Source organism: Ranitomeya imitator, chromosome 7, assembly GCF_032444005.1.
Source record: "Ranitomeya imitator isolate aRanImi1 chromosome 7, aRanImi1.pri, whole genome shotgun sequence".
NCBI lineage: Eukaryota > Metazoa > Chordata > Amphibia > Anura > Dendrobatidae > Ranitomeya > Ranitomeya imitator.
The window spans coordinates 26,967,830-26,990,676 of NC_091288.1; the positions used below are offsets into that span (position 1 = coordinate 26,967,830).

The 22,847-nt window shown below is 40.0% G+C and overlaps 1 protein-coding gene across 21 annotated transcripts in view; it reads right to left on the reverse strand.

Annotated features, from left to right (window-relative positions):
- Nucleotides 1-22,847, reverse strand: part of NEB (nebulin) — a 171,601-nt gene that overhangs the window by 83,364 nt on the left and 65,390 nt on the right. For all 21 annotated transcript variants that reach the window (XM_069732932.1, XM_069732915.1, XM_069732914.1 and 18 more), the window contains 28 exons: nt 22,737-22,844; nt 22,258-22,569; nt 21,786-21,989; nt 21,591-21,695; nt 21,260-21,367; nt 19,594-19,905; nt 19,122-19,325; nt 18,074-18,178; nt 17,705-17,812; nt 17,255-17,566; nt 16,972-17,175; nt 15,655-15,759; nt 15,459-15,566; nt 13,439-13,750; nt 12,654-12,857; nt 12,452-12,556; nt 10,704-10,811; nt 10,283-10,594; nt 9,879-10,082; nt 9,516-9,620; nt 9,321-9,425; nt 8,730-9,041; nt 6,277-6,480; nt 6,083-6,187; nt 2,441-2,545; nt 1,257-1,568; nt 728-832; nt 539-637 (listed from right to left, as the gene is read on the reverse strand). In XM_069732932.1, coding sequence (XP_069589033.1) covers nt 539-637; nt 728-832; nt 1,257-1,568; nt 2,441-2,545; nt 6,083-6,187; nt 6,277-6,480; nt 8,730-9,041; nt 9,321-9,425; nt 9,516-9,620; nt 9,879-10,082; nt 10,283-10,594; nt 10,704-10,811; nt 12,452-12,556; nt 12,654-12,857; nt 13,439-13,750; nt 15,459-15,566; nt 15,655-15,759; nt 16,972-17,175; nt 17,255-17,566; nt 17,705-17,812; nt 18,074-18,178; nt 19,122-19,325; nt 19,594-19,905; nt 21,260-21,367; nt 21,591-21,695; nt 21,786-21,989; nt 22,258-22,569; nt 22,737-22,844 — 4,992 coding nt within the window. The remainder of the gene's footprint in view (nt 1-538; nt 638-727; nt 833-1,256; nt 1,569-2,440; nt 2,546-6,082; nt 6,188-6,276; nt 6,481-8,729; nt 9,042-9,320; nt 9,426-9,515; nt 9,621-9,878; nt 10,083-10,282; nt 10,595-10,703; nt 10,812-12,451; nt 12,557-12,653; nt 12,858-13,438; nt 13,751-15,458; nt 15,567-15,654; nt 15,760-16,971; nt 17,176-17,254; nt 17,567-17,704; nt 17,813-18,073; nt 18,179-19,121; nt 19,326-19,593; nt 19,906-21,259; nt 21,368-21,590; nt 21,696-21,785; nt 21,990-22,257; nt 22,570-22,736; nt 22,845-22,847) is intronic.

The window sequence follows — 22,847 nt, forward strand, 5'->3', positions numbered from 1 at the left end:
ATGGGTTTATCTGGGGAAAGGTTGGTGACATCAGAGTAAGGAGATGGGGTTATCTGGGGAAGGATTGGTGACAGAGTAAGGAGACAGAGTTATCTGGGTAAGGGTTAGTGAGATCAGAGTAAGGAGAAGAGGTTATGTGGGAAGAGTTGGTGACATTAGAATAAGGAGATGGGTTTATCTGGGAAGGGTTAGTGACATCGGCGTGTTAGGAGACTTGGTTATCTGTGGAAGACTGGTGACATCAGAGTGTAAGGAGGCGGCGTTATTTGGGGAAGGTTGGTGACATCATAGTGTAAAGATGAGGTTATCTGGGAATGGTTGGTGACATTATAGTAAGGTGACACTGGGAAAACTAGTAATGCCACTGCCCAGGCCAAGTCCCAGACTCCTCTCATGCTCAGATTAGATTATGGAGCCAGAGAACTGACTCTCAATACAATATATTACTAAATAAAGTTAGAAAACATTAAAAATGAAAGTAAAACAAAAACAAAACAAGAAAAATCCCCTTGTAACCATCGTTTTGAAAAATACTTACATCGCTCAGGATATCAGCACTTTGCTTAGCTGTGACATAATCCACTCTGTCACTGACGGCTGTAAACTTGATAGTGTCTGGTTTAGTTCTATACTTCTTCTGCAAATAAAAAGAATTGGGGAGCATACATCAATCTCTCAGGCATTTCTATTATTTCATGAAATATTAACAAAGAAGAATTCTCTGTACCTCGCTTATAATGTCTTGGGCAAACTTAACCTTCTTAACATCTTGAGACCCATCTGGGAACCAACCAATTCCACGGAGCCACTCCAGGTCTGACTTGTACAGAGCCTGCAAGTAAAGGGGAATATAAATACATACTATTGGCTGGTGCAAATCCAACATCTCTGAAGATCCTGAAATATTGCAGTTTGCTCAGTGGACACACACAATAGGATAACATTTTATGTTTTTCTGCAGATCACTTTACAGCTTTACTTTCTAGACTGAGCCACGATGAGCAGTCATCTCATTTTCTTTAAAGAATGGTCTCTTCTGTAGTATTGGAGTCTTAGATAAGACAATATATCAATACTATGCACACAAGAATTTGCTAAAAATCGAGTTTCCTTCTCATTTGTTCTCTTGGGGAGGGGACTGAATGTTTTCTGGGAACTTTATTAGTTTGTGAACATTGTTCTGTCTGTTAACTCCTAGTCATTGCTGATGACATAAAACATATTCCCATCAAACAACTCCGAAATAGTAAACTTACATCACTCTGGAGGTCGTAGGCCTTTCTAGCTTGAATGACGTCATTCTGATCTGGCAGACATGTCCATTGGTGCAAGAAGCGCTTGTAATCAATGTCACTAACCAAAGTCTGACATAGCTTGGCCTGAACTATGGACACCATATCTGCAGGTAGGTTCAACTTGGTCTTTGATTTCTCAAAGTCTTTCTTGTATAACAGGTCACTGGGAAGTTTAGATGCCTTCAAATACCAGGCCAACTTGTTGTCATCGTGAGCCGTGGGCGTTCCTACGTAGTGACCCTTCTGCTTCTCGTGGGCTAACTTGTATTTATACTGTAGGCGTCAATAAAAACAGGGACATTGATAAAATTATGAATCAGCTAGATATAACATGAATTTCACAATGCAAATACTTGGACTGAGGAAATGTAAAAATAGTGAAAAATCTAATATATAATTGCCTAGAATACTACTTCCTGCAATTTGTGCCAACTTCCGTGGCTTTGTCCGGAGCTAATGTCCGGAGCTAATGTCCGGAGCTAATGTCCGGAGATTAATTGCCTAGAATACTACTTCCTGCAATTTGTGCCAACTTCCGTGGCTTTGTCCGGAGCTAATGTCCAGAGCTAATGTCCGGAGCTAATGTGCGGAGATAATGTCCGGAGCTAATGTCCGGAGCTAATGTCCGGAGCTAATGTCCGGAGCTAATGTCCGGAGCTAATGTCCGGAGATAAGTGACGTCAACAGTGTCCAGTGTCTGATTGGTTGCCGCCTGCTGCGAGCGACCAATCAGAAACGTGCCGTACTGTGACACACTCCGCCCGCCATTTTGGTGTGATTTTTGAATTTTTACCTCACAGCAAGTTTCTACTGCGTGGAGGCGGGCCCAGTGACGTTGCTCTTCAAGCTCCTGCCGAATTTCGTCAAAAAAATGATAATACCATTTACCAAAACTATATATATTTAGTTGTGAAGTGGTTCAGTGACATTTTCACACCAATTTTGAACTTTTGTTTGGTGTTTTCTCCATATACTGCCTATTATTTTTGTTCTTTCTTACTATTATTTATTAATTGTATTATTCTTACATTTGAATAAATAAAGTATATATGGATTCTAGACTCCCGATTCTTTAGAATCGGGCTGCCATCTAGTATACAATAATTTAATAGTTCAGTATGTGAAATAATGGACTTAACACTCACATCACTTGCAATCTCTCTTGAGGCTTTGGCGGCTTTGATGGCTATTGCATCAGACTTGAGGTCATAAATCATTTTCACCTTATCCCAGCCTTCTCTGTAAAATTTCTGAAACAGGAAACGTGTACATGAGGAAAAACACAATTTTTGGCCATTTTGTGATTGTAACCTGCATTTTTCACCAGTTTTCTCCTCTGCATGCTCTTTCCTCTAATCTGCAGTTGACTCTCAGCTAGTGGGTGGAAATTAGCTGCTATGATGTCTCCCAGACACAGCGCAAAGAGAAGAATTCCATATCTTCATTCCTTATCACACGTACAGATATATAAAGGACATTATACAGCAGTACTTAGCAGTGAAGATGTGAACCCAGCTCTGTGGTAACTTGTTAGAAAGCTCAGCATGATCTTTCTGTGTCTCCAACTGCCTGTTCTCTCACTTTACTCCTCTCATCACCATAGAATAAATAAGCTGTGTAATCTGGCAGCACAGTGGCCTGGGAGTCAGTCTTGTTTGAGCAAGACAGAGTTAAGCTGTTTGTTTTTGAGAGTGGATAATAAGTTCAGAAGGCAGAAAGGAGAGGAAAAAGTGGCTTTTAAGTGGGCAAAGTAGATTTATCTAATGATGTATATTACTAAGTTTTGCACATTTGCTTGCACTATTGATTTGTACGAAGTTTGTTGAAAGTACAATTTCTTTTTAAATGTACAGTGGGGCAAAAAAGTATTTAGTCAGTCAACAATAGTGCAAGTTCCACCACTTAAAAAGATGAGAGGCGTCTGTAATTTACATCATAGGTAGACCTCAACTATGGGAGACAAACTGAGAAAAAAAAATCCAGAAAATCACATTGTCTGTTTTTTTAACATTTTATTTGCATATTATGGTGGAAAATAAGTATTTGGTCAGAAACAAACAATCAAGATTTCTGGCTCTCACAGACCTGTAACTTCTTCTTTAAGAGTCTCCTCTTTCCTCCACTCATTACCTGTAGTAATGGCACCTGTTTAAACTTGTTATCAGTATAAAAAGACACCTGTGCACACCCTCAAACAGTCTGACTCCAAACTCCACTATGGTGAAGACCAAAGAGCTGTCAAAGGACACCAGAAACAAAATTGTAGCCCTGCACCAGGCTGGGAAGACTGAATCTGCAATAGCCAACCAGCTTGGAGTGAAGAAATCAACAGTGGGAGCAATAATTAGAAAATGGAAGACATACAAAGACCACTGATAATCTCCCTCGATCTGGGGCTCCACGCAAAATCCCACCCCGTGGGGTCAGAATGATCACAAGAACGGTGAGCAAAAATCCCAGAACCACGCGGGGGGACCTAGTGAATGAACTGCAGAGAGCTGGGACCAATGTAACAAGGCCTACCATAAGTAACACACTACGCCACCATGGACTCAGATCCTGCAGTGCCAGACGTGTCCCACTGCTTAAGCCAGTACATGTCTGGGCCCATCTGATGTTTGCTAGAGAGCATTTGGATGATCCAGAGGAGTTTTGGGAGAATGTCCTATGGTCTGATGAAACCAAACTGGAACTGTTTGGTAGAAACACAACTTGTCGTGTTTGGAGGAAAAAGAATACTGAGTTGCATCCATCAAACACCATACCTACTGTAAAGCATGGTGGTGGAAACATCATGCTTTGGGGCTGTTTCTCTGCAAAGGGGCGAGGACGACTGATCCGGGTACATGAAAGAATGAATGGGGCCATGTATCGTGAGATTTTGAGTGCAAACCTCCTTCCATCAGCAAGGGCATTGAAGATGAAACGTGGCTGGGTCTTTCAACATGACAATGATCCAAAGCACACCGCCAGGGCAACGAAGGAGTGGCTTCGTAAGAAGCATTTCAAGGTCCTGGAGTGGCCTAGCCAGTCTCCAGATCTCAACCCTATAGAAAACCTTTGGAGGGAGTTGAAAGTCCGTGTTGCCAAGCGAAAAGCCAAAAACATCACTGCTCTAGAGGAGATCTGCATGGAGAAATGGGCCAACATACCAACAACAGTGTGTGGCAACCTTGTGAAGACTTACAGAAAACGTTTGACCTCTGTCATTGCCAACAAAGGATATATTACAAAGTGTTGAGATGAAATTTTGTTTCTGACCAAATACTTATTTTCCACCATAATATGCAAATAAAATGATAAAAAAAACAGACAATGTGATTTTCTGGATTTTTTTTTCTCAGTTTGTCTCCCATAGTTGAGGTCTACCTATGATGTAAATTACAGACGCCTCTCATCTTTTTAAGTGGTGGAACTTGCACTATTGCTGACTGACTAAATACTTTTTTGCCCCACTGTATTTTTAACATTTTATTATTTTTCATAGCGCTATAAAAATCTTGCAAATTTCATGCTAATAACTTTGTCTAATATTATTCTCCAACTTCCTGTTCTTCAAATGGAAATTTTCAGCAATAGATTGACTTAGATTCTATTTTCTTACAAAGAAGCCTTATCTTGAGTATAGATCATTTTGAGGGGAGCTGTGACATCAGCTATTGTGAATGTTGGATCCGGTGTTATCTACTGTATATAGAGGTGTTATCAGTCATTGTACAGGAGGAGGAGGTGAGCTGTGACATCATCTATTGTGAATGGTGGATCCTGTGTTATCTACTGTATATAGAGGTGTTATCAGTCATTGTACAGGAGGAGGAGTTGAGCTGTGACATCACCTATTGTGAATGTTGGATCCTGTGTTATCGTCATTGTATACAGGAGGAGGAGGAGGTGAGCTGTGATATCACCTATTGTGAATGGTGGATCCTGTGTTATCTACTGTATATAGAGATGTTATCAGTCATTGTACAGGAGGAGGAGGTGAGCTGTGACATCAGCTATTCTGAATGGTGGATCCTGTGTTATCTACTGTATATAGAGGTGTTATCAGTCATTGTACAGGAGGAGGAGGTGAGCTGTGATATCAGCTATTGTGAATGGTGGATCCTGTATTATCCACTGCATATAGAGGTGTTATCAGTCATTGTACAGGAGGAGGAGATGAGCTGTGATATCACCTATTGTGAATGGTGGATCCTGTGCGATCTACTGTATATAGAGGTGTCATCAGTTATTGCACAGAAGGGGGAGAAGATGAGCTGTGACATCACCTACTGCAAATGATTAATCTTACTGTACATGGCTGTGTTATCTTTCATTTTAATCATGCATTTTGTGATACTGAGAATGCTTAAAAGTCTCTCTATACAAGAAGGAAGTGTGAGTCTAGTATAAAGCCTAGTGACCAGTGAGAAATTTTCAAGACTCCTCATTTTTAAATATAGATAGTGATATGGAAAATGAAAAAAAAAAACATCTAAAATGTAAAATGTGAGAAGAATTGCTAAAATATAAATGTAAAGTCCTGATATTAACAGTAGGCCATTTTTTTTTATAAAACATTCCCTTTAAGAACTTCTTTGAGGCTGTTTTTGTGCCTTGAGATGGAGCAGAACTTTGGAATATGATGTTGGCTCCTCGTATTATTGCATCCTTTCAATGCTTGCTGAACATCAGACCAAAGAACTTTTCGAAGGCTAATTGCTTTGGCTGTTACTGTGAGATTACTCTAAATTTTACTCTGACAACTTAAAAAATGTAGCCACAAAAGCCACATAGACACTTACATTGCTGACATTTTGAGAATTAAACTTTGACAGCAAAATCTCAGGAGTATCCGGCATGACGTGTATGGTTCTCTTGTCTTGTTCCCAAGCCTCTTTATATTTGGCCTTTAGACATAAAAGAAATAAAGTCAGTAATTCTAATATTTTCCATGACTGTCTTCGATAAGTAAAATGAAGCCAAATATTCAACATACAGCACTGATTTGGTCAGCATTGATCTTTGACAGGACTACAGCGGGAAGGTCCACAATGCTGGTGAACTTCAAGCTGCTGGCTGGTTGACGGTAAAGGCGATCGTTCAAGATGTCTTGAGCATTTTTCACTTTCTTAACTTCGATTGAATCAGTTGGTATCCAACCACATCCTCGAATCCATTCCATATCCGATTTATAGACAGCCTAGAGCAACAGAGAGTAAGATACTTTACTTGGGATACATCTCTTGAATATGAAGCTTATGGAAATGGGATCTGGTTTACTTATTTGGAAATATTGAGTATGAATTAATAAAGTTATGTAAAAGCATGATCTTGTTGACTTCAATCCTCAAAACCAGGTAAAATGGCTTTTAGTACACAGACCAGTCTAAAATATTCACAATTCTAAGTTTAAGTACTTTGCTATACACTCTTTTCAGTGGATGGATCCTCATCATCAGAATTCTGCTAACACTATAGGAACTGTAACTTTCTTTTCGTACCTTTCCTACATGCATTACTTCTGTTCTCTACAATGACCTTTTTGCAAAGAACTCAAAACCCACCTTCTCTGTTATGTCAGTAAGACAACTGACAGAGAGGAGTGCAAGGACAGAGAGACAAAGACCCACTCTTGCCCCAGTATAAAAGCAAAGACCTGTCCACAAACCATTAGAAAGGCAAATTTCTGTCTGTATTTCCCATTGGAAGACCCATCCCTATTTCCTGTAGAGAGACAAAGACCTGCTTGCATTTCCTGTACATGTCCCCACTTAATGCAGAGATACAAAGACCTACCCCCACTTACTATAGAGACACAAAGACCCGCCCCACTTTTTGTACACATACTAAACCCACTCCTATTTCCTGTAGAGAAACAAAGACCTGCCCCACTTCTTGTAGAGTCACAAAGACCCACTCTGACCTACCCTCACTTCCTGTAGAAACACAAAGACCCTCCCCCACTTCCTGCAGAGAGACCATGACTCATCCTCATTTCCAGTAGACAAACACCTGCTTCCACTTACTGTAGAGACTCAAAGATCCGCCCCACTTCCTGCAGACACACAAATACCTGTCTCTACTTCCTGTAGAGAGACAAAGACCTGACCAACTTCTAGTAGCGACACAAAGACCTTCTCTGATGCACCCCACTTTCTGTATAGACACAAAGGCCCTCACCGTTTCCTGTAGAGAGACAAAGATCTGCTTCAACTTCCTGTACAGAGACAAAAACATGCCCCACTTCCTGTAGAGACACAAAGCTCCAACCCCTTACTGTAGGGACACAAGACTCACCCCCACTTCCTGTAGAGACACAAAGACCTGCTCCATTTCATGTAGACACACTAACAGGCGCCTCTACTTCTTATGGAGAGCAAAAGACCTGCTCCACTTCTTCTAGAGACACCAAGACCCACTACAACCCACTCCACTTCTTGTAGAGACACAAAGACCTTCCCTCACTTCCAAAAGAGACACAAAGACCTGTCCCCTCTTTCTCTAGAGAGACAAAGACCTGCCCCCACTTCCTGTAGAGACACAAAGACACACTCCATTTCATGTAAACACACTAACACGCGCCTCTACTTCTTATAGAGAGCAAAAGACCTGCTCCACTTCTTCTAGAGACACCAAGACCCACTACAACCCATTCCACTTCTTGTAGAGACATAAAAGACTTTCCCCCACTTCCAAAAGAGACACAAAGACCTGTCCCCTCTTTCTCTAGAGAGACAAAGACCTGCCCCACTTCCTGTAGAGATGCAAAGATCCACCCTGACATGCCCACACTTCCTGTAGAGACATAAGGACCCACCCTGACTCATCCCCAGTTCCTGTAGAGACACAAAGACCTGTCTCCCACTTCCCGTAGAGGGACAAAGACCTGCTCTACATGCTGCAATCCATCTCAATGTCTCTGCATGCGCACTGGTGTGAATTTTTGGTCTAAATGTAATTTAGATTGATAAAGTACTTGGTAATTTGGTTAGTCATCATTTGGCATTCAAACAAGACTGAGATTTTTTTAATTACATTAACTGTTATAATGAAAAATTATAACTATAATATTGCCATTTTGAATTTTCTTTTTACTTTGTTGGTCTATAACTAAATGCAAAATATTACTTTTGATTTTCTATATTTGACCCTCTTTGCCCAAATGAGGTAGGGTGGGAGTAGGGTTTGAAACACTAAAGAACTCCATACACCTTGGAGTAAAGTTTGCTGAAACTGACAATACCTACTAAGCATCTAATATGTTTTGGGACCTCTTTACCTTCTCCAGATAAATGTTACCAGAGGAGAGAAGGATATGGCAGTATAAATATTAAATGCTTTTGTTCCAAGGTAGTGACTAATACATAGTCATACTTACCTCTGGCAGTTGGAAAACTTCCTATAGTAAAAAAAAACGGTATTGAATGGATTGAGCATTCATATACTTACATCACTTTGCAATTCATAAGCTTTCTTGGCCTGGATGCAATCATTCTGGTCAGGGTGACAAGTCCACTTGTGCAGGTACTGGCGATAATCGATCTCAGTGGCAGCGGCTTGGCCCTGCTTAGCTGTCACAATGGACACCATATCTACTGGTAAGTTAATCTTGGTCTTGGTCTTCTGATAATCACGCTTGTATATCAAGTCACTTGGAAGCTTGCCGGAATTGATCAACCACATTAGCTTAGGATCATCCTTGGCTGTGGGAGCGCCAATGTAGTGACCCTTTTGTTTCTCAAAAGCAAATTTATATTTGTACTAGAATCAGAAAAAAAAATATTTTGTATTATATAATAATAATAATATATAAATATATTTAATACTTAATTTCAAGAAATACTAATGTGGTGTAATATTTTTAATTTATTTCACCCCCAAAACACCTATGAACTATTTGAGTGACTCCTTTACTATTTAATTTGGCGTTTAGTAGAGGATAAAGACTTCATGTGAGACCATTTAGGGGGCCTAGGGAGGAAATCATTGAATTGCAGTACGTAAAACATGCGATAATATAAGTTGTGATATAATGCTTACATCACTAGCAATGTCTCTTGAGGCCCTGGCACTGCGGATAGAGATGGCATCTGCTTTCATGTCAATGGCCTTCTTGACTTTATCCCATTCCTTCCTGTACAATCTCTGTAAAATAAAAAATAATGTCACATTTTTGTTCATCTACTTCAACATCTCTGGTTTTATTCTGAATTCTTATGTCAAAGATTGACTTACATCGCTGATGGTTTCTGCATTGACCTTGGATTGGACCATCAATGGAGTGTCTGAAGGGAGGCTGAATTTAGTTTTCTCTTGATCCCATGCATCTCTGTATATACGCTGTACATTTGAAACAAAATACATACATCTTAATTCAAACACAATATCTTACTGATAATATAGAAATTCCCAATGGAGAAGTAAAGGAACACACCAATTAAAAAAAATATGGAATTATTTCCAGTATGGAAACATGAGATAATTATGTAATAATCCATCGGCAGAAAGTGACATGAAGTCGACATTCACCTGTCCATAGAATATATTTCTGTATCTTTAGGATTTGTAATGAAACCAATGTCAAACAATATCACTCACATCGCTGATCTGAAGAGCATTGGCCTTAGCCAAGACGATTCCAGGAGAATCCACAACACTGGTGAATTTGAGGGTGTCTGGATGCTGACGGTACTGACGCTCACTTAAGATTTCTTGAGCCTTCTTTACTTTGTTGACCTCAAGAGAGTCATTTGGAATCCAACCGCAGCCACGGATCCATTCCAAGTCAGATTTGTAGACCGCCTGTGGATGAAATGCCGTCATCATGGAGGATATCGAGAGCAAGTCAATAATAACATCAAATAAATTTGATCACATCAAAACTTGGACTTAAAGTTTAGCTACACTTTCAAAAAAATCTTTTCATATGTCTTCGAGAAAAGTCAAAAGTTTTGATAAGTGGGAGTCTGTGTGACAAGAGTTATGACTGTAACACAACATACATCACTCTGGAGATCATAGGCCTTCTTGGCCTGGATGACGTCATTCTGGTCGGGTAGACAAGTCCATTGGTGAAGGCGATGACGGTATTCAATGTCGTTGACTAATTTCTGGCAGTTCTTGGCCAAAACCACAGACAGCATTTCCACGGGGCTGTTGTACTTGGTCTTCAACTTCTCAAACTCTTTCTTGTATTCTCGTTCACTCTGGATCTTGGCAACATGCATGGCCCATACAGATTTGGGATCATCCGCTAAGCTTTTGAACCCAACATGGTGGCCTTGCTGTTTGCGATATCCTATTTTGTATTTGAACTGTGGAAAAAAATACATAACTCAAGCGTCGGTATTTCTATAGAGTGGAAAGTACGATTCCCATAAATATAGAAAAGGGTATATAAATTCTCTTTTTTTTAGTGCTTACATCACTAGCGATATCTCTTGATGCTTTGGCGGACTTGATTGCAATAGCATCAGCTCTGAGGTCATATCCTTTCTTCTTAGTGTTATCCCAGGCCAACTGGTATTGTTTCTGCAAATCAAAAACTTCAGTTAAAGTGACAAAGCTTATTGTAAAGTGCAAAAAAATTACATGTAAATGAACCAAAAATAAGCAATCTCTACACATGTGAAGGTGCTCAACTGCAATATGTTACATTTTTATTTGCTTCCTGGAGGTAAAAAAAAATAAAATAGAAAAAATATATATTTTTATATAATTTTGACAAGGCAAGATGGGCGTTATGGAGGCCACTGATCCAAACTTGGTGTGGGTTGCGTTTCTGGTATTAAAGAGAGATAAACTACTGGAGGTCAGAAACTGGATCCAGATGTGTTCAGCTGCTGTGTGTTAATCATATTATAGATGATATACCGTAATAACACAAAATAAAGGTCCCATGTAGTGTTCAATACTATCATACAGTATACAAAATGTTGCCACTACAGTGGCCAAAAAGGACCACCATACAAAATAATCAGAATATGGTACACAAAAAATACTACCACATAGTACACAAAATAATGCCTCTACAGTGCCCAAATAATGCCGCCATGCAAGATACAAAATAATGACATCACTGTGTGCAAATAATACCACCATGTAACATACAAAATTATGCCAGAATAATACCACTGTAAAGAATAGAAAATTATGCCACTACAGTGCCTAAATATTAGCACCATAGTGTCTCCAAAATAATCTCACTATAGTGAACAAAATAATACCACCATAACACTACAATGTCCAAATAACATTTCCATGTAGTATACTAAATATTTGCCATACATTGCCAAAATACCATCATACAAGTTATAAAATAATGACACTAAAGTGACCAAATAGTAATGTCTTACAAAATGATGCCACTATGTTACCCAAATAATACACTACCATACAGCATACAAAATGATGCCACTATGCTACCCAAATAATACACTACCATACAGCATACAAAATGATGCCATTGCAGTGTCCAAGTAACACCAGCATATATTATTCTAAATATTGTCACTATAGTGGCCAAATAATACTTCTATGCTGTATACAAAATAATCTCACTACAGTGTCCAAATAATACCACCATACAGTATACAAAATAAGGACACTACAGTGCCTAAATAATAACACCATACAGCATTCAAAATAAGCTTACTACGGTGCATAAATAATATCACCATACCACTGCAATGTCCGAATAACACCTCCGTATAATATAATAAATATTGCTGCTACAGTGCCCAAATAATACTATCATACAGTGTACAATATGATGCCACTATAGTGCCCAAACAATACCACCATATGATATACAAAATATTGCAACTACTATGCCCAAATATTAGCAACATACAGCATATAAAATTATGCCACTACAGCACTCAACAGAGTGCCTTAAGAGCACTAATGATACCGCCATACACTGCACAAATAACAGTACCAGTCAGTTCTCAGTTTCCAGATTATCAAGCTCAGGGGCCTTTAGTTAGATGTAGCCGATAGACATCTCAGGGGCATTTGCCCCATTTCCTCTCTTAGAATCTAACCCTTGGGTTCCAAGGTTTGCAACGTTTTATATTGTTTAACAACCTTTTTTTTTAGCAGAGTAACTCCATTATTTTTATATTATTGTTCTTATTCTCTTTGTACCTTTATAACTGGGTTGTACTCACGTTGCTAATTTGGACAGCGTTGAGCTTGGCTTGGACCATCCCTGGTGTATCTGCCGGCAGGCTGAAGTGCACCTTCTCTTTATTCCAGGCATCTTGGTACAGGCTCTAATAAAAAAAATTAAACCACGAGTCATTGAACTTAGTCTTTATAAGAAATAAACAAAGAGCACAAAAATGAAGAAATAAACATGACAAGACTCACGCCGCTGAGCTGCAGAGCATTGGCTTTGGCCAAAACGATCTCTGGAGAATCCACGACGCTGGTGAATTTGATGGTGTCGGGATGCTGACGGTACCGATGCTCACTTAGGATTTCTTGAGCTTTCTTTACTTTGTTCACTTCCAGGGAGTCATTAGGAATCCAGCCACAGCCGCGGATCCATTCCATGTCGGATTTATAGATCCACTAAAAAGAATATTGCAATTAGTACATTCGCCTTAAAGATTTTATTGATTTAAGTAACAATTTTTGATTTTTCCTTTATGAATCAAATTGCGTCGGCTTACCTTATTTCAAAAGACTAATGGTTGCCGTTGGATACAGACTACAATTTATGGACAATCCATTGTCAGGCATGTAATAATATGTATTAAACCATATCCCTTTACAGCCAAGTCATACTCATCCTTGCAAAATCATGCCCCTTATTACAGCGAATGGCAAACCTTATTTAAAACAGGTCTATTACTGATTATGACAATTTGCATTTTCCCGCCAATGTCGAGACGCATTCTATATTAAATTTGCCCCATTATTTTATATTATTTTAGCCTGAAAACTTGCACTTAATTAAAAATATTCATATATACTCATAGGAATCCATATACATCCCCATAGGTAGTCATAACCTTTAAGCAAGGACAGTTCCAAAGTTTTCTCATCTATAATCGCCATTTGTTTGTGCAAGAAATTCTAAATCTTTCAAGCTCCTAATTTATGACATTCTCCCGTCTGACTTTTTACTACTGGCAGGATGTAAAACTCACATCACTACGCAGGTCATAGGCTTTCCTTGCTTGTATGACGTCATTCTGGTCGGGTAGACACGTCCATTGATGAAGGCGATGGCGGTACTCAGCATCGTTGACTAATTTCTGGCAGTTCTTGGCCAAAACCACGGACAGCATTTCCACTGGGCTGTTGTACTTTGTCTTTAACTTCTCGAAATCCTTCTTGTACTCTCTGTCACTCTGGATCTTGGCAACATGCATGGCCCATACAGATTTAGGATCATCCGCTAAGCTTCTGAACCCAACATGGTGGCCTTGCTGCTTGCGATATCCTATTTTGTATTTAAACTAAAAAGAAAAAAATGTGCAAAAAATAAAAAATAGAAATAAATTGTAATTTGCTGAAAACTTATCTTCAAAAATATTGATTTCTTCAAGAGCTTTTCCAACCTTGTAAAATAATAAATATGAAATATATAAATATAATATATATATATATATATATATATATATATATATATATTTTTTTTTTTTTTTTTTTCTTTCATTGTTGAAGACTTATCTACTAATTTTACTAATTTAGGTAGGTTACGGAAAAGGGTTCTAGTATATGCTTTTGGTGTAAGTTTAAAGAATTATACCCTTATACCCAACATTAAAAGTTATCACTTTTCGACAGACTCATAGAAAATGAATGGAGCAGTGGTGCGCATGCGCAGCCCCCTCTTCATTCCAATGGGACATTTCAGAGCCTAATTCTTGTGACCGGTGAGTTTCCTAGACCCACCGATTGGAACATTTCTGCTATCCACAGTCCCCTAGAGAATGAACAAATCAGCGATGAACTGTCTCTGATTAATTCTAATGGGGGCATTTTAGAGCCTCATTCTTGTGATCAGTGAGTTTCCCAGTGGTCACAATCCTCCAATAAAAAAAGTTAACACATATCCAGTCCCAAAGAGAATGAATTTAGGAGAGGTGCATATGTATAGTCTCTGAGTCATTCCAATAGGGTATTTTAGAGCCTAATTCTCCTGATCAGCAAGTTTCCCAGTGGTGAAACCTCGCCAATCTCAAAGTTAGCACTATCCACAATACTCATGAGAATACATGGAGCAGCGATGCGCATGCAGTCTCCAATTCATTCCAACACAGCATTTTAGAGCCTAGTTCTTGTGATTGGAGAGTTTGCCAGGGGTCAGACTTCACAAATCAGAAAGTTGCCACCTATTCACAGTCCAACAGAAAATGAACGGAGCAGTGGTGCACATGTGCAGCCTTTGCTTTATTCCAATAGAGCAATTCAGATATTAGTTTTACAGTGGCCAGACTGCACCGATCAGAAAGGTACCACTATCCTCAGTCCCCTTAATAATGAACGGAGCAGTGACGCACATGCGGTCTCCAGTTCATTCCAATAGGGCATTTCAAAGTCTAGTTCTCGTGATCAGTGAGTTTTCCAGCAGTCAGACCCCACCATTCAGAAAGTTACCACCTATCCACAATCAGAGGATGAGCGGAGCAGTGGTGCGCATGCGCTGACTTTGCTTCATTCAAACAGGAAATTTCAGAGCCCGGGTTTTGTTATTGGTGAATGTCCCAGTAACTGGACCCCCACCGATTAGAGAGTTACCGCCTAATCATAGGAGAACTGTTGAGAGTAACCCTTTAGGATTATAAACTTACACAACACATCCATACTTTAAAATACAACAAGAGCCGGAGAAACAACACGCCGAGCGGCACTATCCTCGATGGCTTAAAACATCTGACAGGCTGTGTCAACAGATCCGACAAATAGAAGCACAACTCCAACGAATCCTGACTTCGGGTGCTCCTCAGAAAAAACAGTGTTCAATACGATCCAATACAAGAAATGAGGGCACTCACCAGTCTTCACCGTGATTCGTACTTTATTAATAGATACAACTTGTTAAAAATCCATGGCCGGAGTTGAATGAGCCGTAGCTCGTGTGAGCAGGGGGGGGTCAGGACGACGATCGTTTCACGCTGTGCTTGCGCTTCAACAGGTCCCTACATCCATACTTTAACTTACGTCACTAGCTATATCTCTGGAAGCTCTGGCAGCCTTGATCGCAATGGCGTCAGCTTTCAAGTCATATCCTTTCATCTTTGTCTTGTCCCATCCTTGGGTATATAATTTCTGAAGGAAGAATAAGCAGCTGTTATATCTAAAACTACTACTACTCATAATATATAGGATTCTGTCACCTAGGTGATGTAGTACTTACGTTGCTGACATTTATTTTATTGGCCTTAGCCAGCAAGATTTCCGGAGTATCAGGCATGACATGAATAGTGCGTTTATCGTTATTCCAGGCTTCAGTGTACAAGCGCTGAAAAAAAAAAAGCAGGGTACAAAGTGAAAATCATTAAATAAGAATATACACATTGCTCCCCCATACAGAGTAAAGGCCCCTTCACATTAAGCGACGCTGCAGCGATACCGACAACGATCCGGATCGCTGCAGCGTCGCTGTTTGGTCGCTGGAGAGCTGTCACACAGACCGCTCTCCAGCGACCAACGATGCCGGTAACCAGGGTAAACATCGGGTTACTAAGCACAGGGCCGCGCTTAGTAACCCGATGTTTACCCTGGTTACCATGCTAAAAGTAAAAAAAAACAAACACTAGATACTTACCTACCGCTGTCTGTCCTCCAGCGCTGCGCTCTGCTTCTCTGCTCTCCTCCTGTACTGTCTGTGAGCCGGAAAGCAGAGCGGTGACATCACCGCTCTGCTTTCCGGCTCACAGACAGTACAGGAGGAGTGCAGAGCACAGCGCTGGAGGACAGACGGCTGTAGGTAAGTATGTAGTGTTTGTTTTTTTTTACTTTTAGCATGGTAACCAGGGTAAACATCGGGTTACTAAGCGCGGCCCTGCGCTTAGTTACCCGATGTTTACCCTGGTTACCAGTGAAGACATCGCTGGATCGGTGTCACACACGCCGATCCAGCGATGTCAGCGGGAGTCCAGCGACCAAATAAAGTTCTGGACTTTATTCAGCGACCAACGATCTCCCAGCAGGGGCCTGATCGTTGGTCGCTGTCACACATAACAATTTCATTAACGATATCGTTGCTACGTCACAAATAGCAACGATATCGTTAACAATATCGTTATGTGTGAAGGTAGGTACCTTAACACACAACTCAACTGAGCGCTCCTGTGTTCTCTACGAAATAGGCGCTAACAGACAACACTGATGTCAGCTTATCTCGGGGAAAAACAAGAGGTTCAGATGTTGGAGCGCCAACCAGCTGGATCTTTCTCTCCCCCAACATCATCCATCAGGGGAGAGCTGGGAGTCCACATATACATTAGGCTTGTGGTTGGTCCCACCAATGGTCACGCACACTTAGCCCACTTTACTAATAAAAATAGGGGCCTTTAAATAACATGCTATGTAGGGCTGTAGGGTGGTAAAGATTTCATAAATGATCACATGGCTATGATGCATCCTTAAGATTGATGGAAAATCAGAGAAAATGCAAAATTGCATTGTAATACTCATCATTTTGAGTTTGGACCCACTGTAAATGACTTACGTTATTCATAATCTGAGCATTGCTCTTGGCAAGAACCAATTCCATTGAGTCAGGAACAGAGGTGAACCTGAAGGTGTCCGGTTTCTGACGGTACGCCTTGTCACTCAGGATCACTGAAGCCCTCTTTGCTTTCTCCACGTCCAAGGAACCAACGGGGACCCAACCAATGCCTCTGAGCCATTCCATATCTGATTTGTAGACAGCCTAGGAGGAGAATTAAATGCAGTATTTAGATATTTTCTTCACTTAAGAAAGAGATATTTTTCTAGGTTATATCACATACATCACTCTGGAGATCATAGGCTTTCCTTGCTTGTATGACGTCATTCTGGTCGGGTAGACACGTCCATTGGTGAAGGCGATGGCGGTACTCAGCGTCGTTGACTAATTTCTGGCAGTTCTTGGCTAAAACAACTGACAGCATTTCCACGGGGCTGTTGTACTTGGTCTTCAACTTCTCAAAATCTTTCTTGTATTCTCGTTCACTCTGGATCTTGGCAACATGCATGGCCCATACAGATTTGGGATCATCCGCTAAGCTTCTGAACCCAACATGGTGGCCTTGCTGTTGACGATATCCTTTCTTGTACTTGAACTATGGATGAAAAAAAAAAGTTACAAAATGCAATAATATATTACACAATAGATGGTTCTAACTTTTTTTCTGTGCTTTACTATTACTTCTGAAAGTTTGATAAAATATAGAACTACTTTTAGACTTATCAGAACGTACATCACTGATGATATCTCTCGAAGCTTTGGCCGCCTTAATTGAGATGGCATCGACACGTAAATCATAACCTTTCTTTTTACTTTGCTCCAAGGCCAGTCTGTACTGTTTCTGTAAGAAGAAATTAGGAAGATTAATAGTTAGACTTGGGAAAACTAAATGACTTGGCAACTTGACTTGGACTGAGATGCTACAGCGCCATGCACAGCCACCCACATGGATGAGCCGCCATAGCTGTGCGATCATAAATATTTGTGCTTTTGCACAAGTATTTTTTACCTACACACAGTCAGAACTTAAATTTTCAATACACATGCTAAAAGCAAATTTAAGTAATTTACTAAAGGATATGCCCACATGAGGATCGCTTACCTCACTGAAATTGACACGATTTTGTTTTGCCAGTTCGATCTCGGGAGTGTCTGGCATAACATGGATCGTCGTCTTATCCTTGTTCCAAGCGTCGGTGTACAGACGCTAGGAAAAAAATATCAATATTTGTATTATTACCGCCGTGTTTTCTTAATTGTATCACATAACAATTAACTCAGCAGCAACCAATATACGCACACCCTGGCAAGTGCAGCTCCTTGACGCATCCTAAGCATTTTTACATCTTTTTATACAACCTCTTGATATTTATAACTAATGCCTTACACATATTAGGGCTCATGCAAAAGGTCACATTGTGGCTCCATCCTGTATGAATCCGTAATAGAACATTTTACATCTGGCCTTAGTCATGCCCTTTTTGATGACACATTTCTGATGAACTCACCGAATCTGGCAAATATGAACAATTTGTGATACGCGCTAAGTGCCTAGAATGAAAATTTTACTTATTGCAGAAGATTGCATTTTCCACAGAAGTCTCACATAACCTTAGATCTAGCATGGTGGCTTTGCCGTAATGCCCTGAAACCATCACATCACATGGGATACTACAGTCAATGAGGAGCGACTATCATAGCCTATATAAAAGCAGAGGCAAGGAAGGCAGCAGCCATTCTGCGATGAATGTGGATAGTGAGAAAACATCACAGCTCACAGCTTAGCAATGAAGATAGGGGAGAGAAAGCCACAAAACACTGATGAATGTATACTGATACTATGTAATAGGACAGCAGTGAAGAACAGCTACCATCCGTTTACCTATAGCTATGTATGCTGAGGTCACTTTGACATTACTAAGGCCGATTTTGCATTAAAAAGTTTTAAAGAGATTGGATACAGATCCAGAAACTCTGAATGTTAACCACATATTGCAGTACTTTCAATTTGCAGCAAAATTTGAGGAAAAATTTGAAAATTCAAATCTCAAAAATTTTGCTCATAGTTAATAAAACCCATTAAATCCGCGAGATGGCTTGTATTTTATTTGGGGAGATCCTTAGCACACACAACTTTTCTTAAAGCTCACCTTATTCATTATTTCTGCATTGGCTTTTGCAAGATTCAACTCAAGAGAGTCTGTCACACTGGTAAACTTCACCGTGTTTGGTTTCTGGCGGTACTTCGCATCACTTAGAATCTCACCCGCTCTTTTGTTTTTCTCCACCTCCAAAGAACCAATTGGAACCCATCCGATTCCTTTCAACCACTGCAGATCTGCTTTGTACAAGTTCTGCCCAAAAAATAAATTGAAGAAAATGTGTTTAGCATAAGTAACAAATTTTGTGGGAAAATGTAGAGTTGAATTACTGCCCATGTTAATGTACCCCATAATCCCCCGATCAGTTACAGCCTTCAGTGGTTGCTCTCAGCCGTGGAGTTGTGTCATATGCTCCGCCATCCGAAAACTTTAACAACTTCGGCAGACCCTTATTTTTTATCCTGGATAACCTCTTTAAAAAGACACCTACATGTAATATTAGTCTTAAGACAGTACTCACATCACTCTGGATATCGTAGACCTTCCTGGCATGGACCACGTCATTCTGGTCTGGCAGACATGTCCACTGGTGCAGAGGCCTCTTGTAGTCAATGTCGCTGACCAACGTCTGGCATTTCTTGGCCAACACAATGTCCAGCATATCCACCGGCATGTTAAACTTCGTTTTCCACTTTTCAAAGTCCTTATGATACTCTCTTTCACTCTGCATTTTGGCCAAATGCATGGCCCACACAGATTTCGGGTCATCTTGCAGGCTGCGGAAGCCGACGTGGTGTCCTTGTTGCTTGCGGTATCCGATTTTGTATTTGAACTGAAGAAACGAGAATGAAAAAGTCAATCATCAAATGCCACTTTATACCCTATGTTATGTAAGTACTGATGTAACAAACTTCATCTTGACACATGACCTGATACCTTTACTTGGCATATGTGATGCAGTAAATGTCAAATTGAAGTTTGATTTATCTGTCTGTACCTTAATTCCTGACAATATAGAATATTTAATGTTTTATTTAGTGATTTGAGTATTTACTCATTATTATTATTATATCCATGGTGCTGCGGTTTCTTACAAGGTCCTGCATTATATCAGTTTCTCAATCTCTAAAAATGGCTGGGATTATACCTATATCGGCTTTAATAAGTTCTGTATGGGAGAACATTAAACAGATACGGGGCATTATGTATTTGTTATATGGTTTGTTTTTCCTATCTGTTTTTAGTTTTCATGTTTAAATGAGAAAATGAATAAAAATTATTATTAACAAATTGGCACTTAGATTGGTGTGAAGAATATTTATTATTCATTTATTCTGGGTATTCATTATATTGGTGTATGGTAGATACCGCTCTAGTTATAGGCAATTTAATAAGACTCATCTTGATGGCCTATTCTAAGATTGATGGAGGTCACTGATCAGCTGATTGAAGGAGCTGCAGCGGTCTGGAAATGGCACAGCTCCGTCCCCTGTGTAGTGGCTGTGGATGGTATTGCGGCTTTATCCCCTTCATGTGAGTAGGAGAGAGCTGCAGTATCATTCATGGCCTCTACACAATAAGGCAAGGTGCAGGCGACCATAGATTTTCTCATCCGAGAGAATCGGAACGATTTCGAAAAACACACTCTGATCAGAGTGTCATGAGTGTGCTCCGATTTTCTCAGATGAGGAGAGGATGGAGAAAAAAAATGTCTCCATCTTCTCTATTCTGTAAGTCCACGGAAATCGGATTCTCTCAGATGTGATCAAAGTGCAGTGCGATGTTTTTTTTCACGCACTTATTGACTTACATGGCCGAGTACGATCCAAATATTAGATCAAACTCGGTCACGCAGCAATTTTTTTCTTCGGGTAGACTGTATCCAAGGGAAAAAAAATCGGACATATGGAAGATCCCATAGAATAACATTGTTCCGAGCGTGATCCGATGTTTTGTTGGATCATACTTGGACTAAAAATACTGGGGTCGGCATGAGCCGTAAAATAAATTGTGCCACTTCCGGTGTGCCATGCACCCTTCAATCAGATGACTGGTGGACATTCCAAGTGATTTGATATTGAAGTCTCAGAAAACCCCATTAAACTCCAGCGATCGTAATGTGATCATATATGATTTTTACCCGGTGTCGAAGTTTGTTCTGAGGACATTTTTCATTGCGTACTTACATCACTGGCAATATCCCTTGATGCTTTTGCCGCCTTGATGGAAATGGCGTCAACTCTCAAGTCGTAGCCCTTCTTCTTTGAGTCTTCCACAGCTTTCTTATACTGACTCTTCATAGGAAAGAGACAATTTAGTTCAGTACAGATTACAAAAGACTAAACAATTATTGTAAAACTAAACTTTATTTTATATATCCATTGACTATGGAAGGAAAACCTAGAGACAGGAGAATAAACCAGCTCCATTCATGATGGTGGCCCCAATACTGGAGCCCTGGACCGTTACATCCATTATACATCTACATACACATGCTACTAATGCACATTTGCTTACAACGCTGTAGTTAATTTTGTTCTGTCTTCCCAGCTCAATTTCTGGTGTGTCCGGCATGATGTGAATGGAAGTTTTGTCCTTATCCCAGGCTCCAGTGTAGAGTTTCTAAGAAAGAAAATGATATTACTTTTTCTCGACTGTATACAACTATGCATTCACCAAGTTTTATCACTTACAATCTATATGTGAATTTACCTTGTTCATTATATCGGCATTAGCTTTGGCCAGTGTGAGTTCCAAAGAGTCGGTGACGCTGGAGAACTTAAGGGTTGCTGGGTGCTGCCTGTATTTATTCTCACTCAAAATTTCTCCGGCTTTCTTTGACTTTTCGACTTCCAGAGAACCGATAGGGACCCAGCCTACCCCCTTCAGCCACTGCAGATCAGACTTGTACAAATTCTGTAGGGAAAGACAATACATGATGCATAATCTGCTGTGATATTTGCTACTTATAATAAATACTAAATAATGCCTTCACACAGTGCACAAAACTATGCCGATGTAATACCCAACTAAAATACAGTGCCTAGAAAACAGTGCTCAGGACTTGGGTTCCAAGCATCAGAGATATGCTGAAAATCATCCTAAAGGAGTCCGGTGGAGACCCCATTCTTAACTTTTTCATGATTCAGTAATAATACTGCTTTGGTGCTAGTTGTATACTCACATCACTCTGGATATCGTAGACTTTCCTGGCATGGACCACATCATTTTGGTCTGGCAGACAAGTCCACTGGTGCAGCGGTCTCTTGTAGTCAATGTCGCTGACCAAAATCTGGCACTTCTTGGCCAACATTAATCCAAGCTCATCCACGGGCATGTTAAATTTGGTCTTTGACTTATCGAAATCTTTCTTGTACTCTCTCTCACTCTGGATCTTGGCCACGTGCATGGCCCATACAGATTTAGGATCATCCCGTAGGCTGCGGAAACCGACATGGTGTCCTTGTTGTTTCCTATAGGCAGTTTTGTACTTGTACTGAATAAAAAGAGTAAATTTTCAATTTTTTATTATCTACGCATCATTACGTATTTTCCTTAATTTAGTTATTGTCTTTTTTTTATTAGTAAATAGAATAGTAAAATAAACTATAAAACCCACCCATTTTAAACTGTAGCATAAGGATATATTTAAAAAAAACCTACGTCACTGGCGATGTCTCTGGAGGCTCTAGCTGCCTTTATCTGGATGGCATCTGAACGGAGATCATATCCCTTTGCCTTGGATTCTTCAAGTGCTTGTCTGTACAGTTTCTG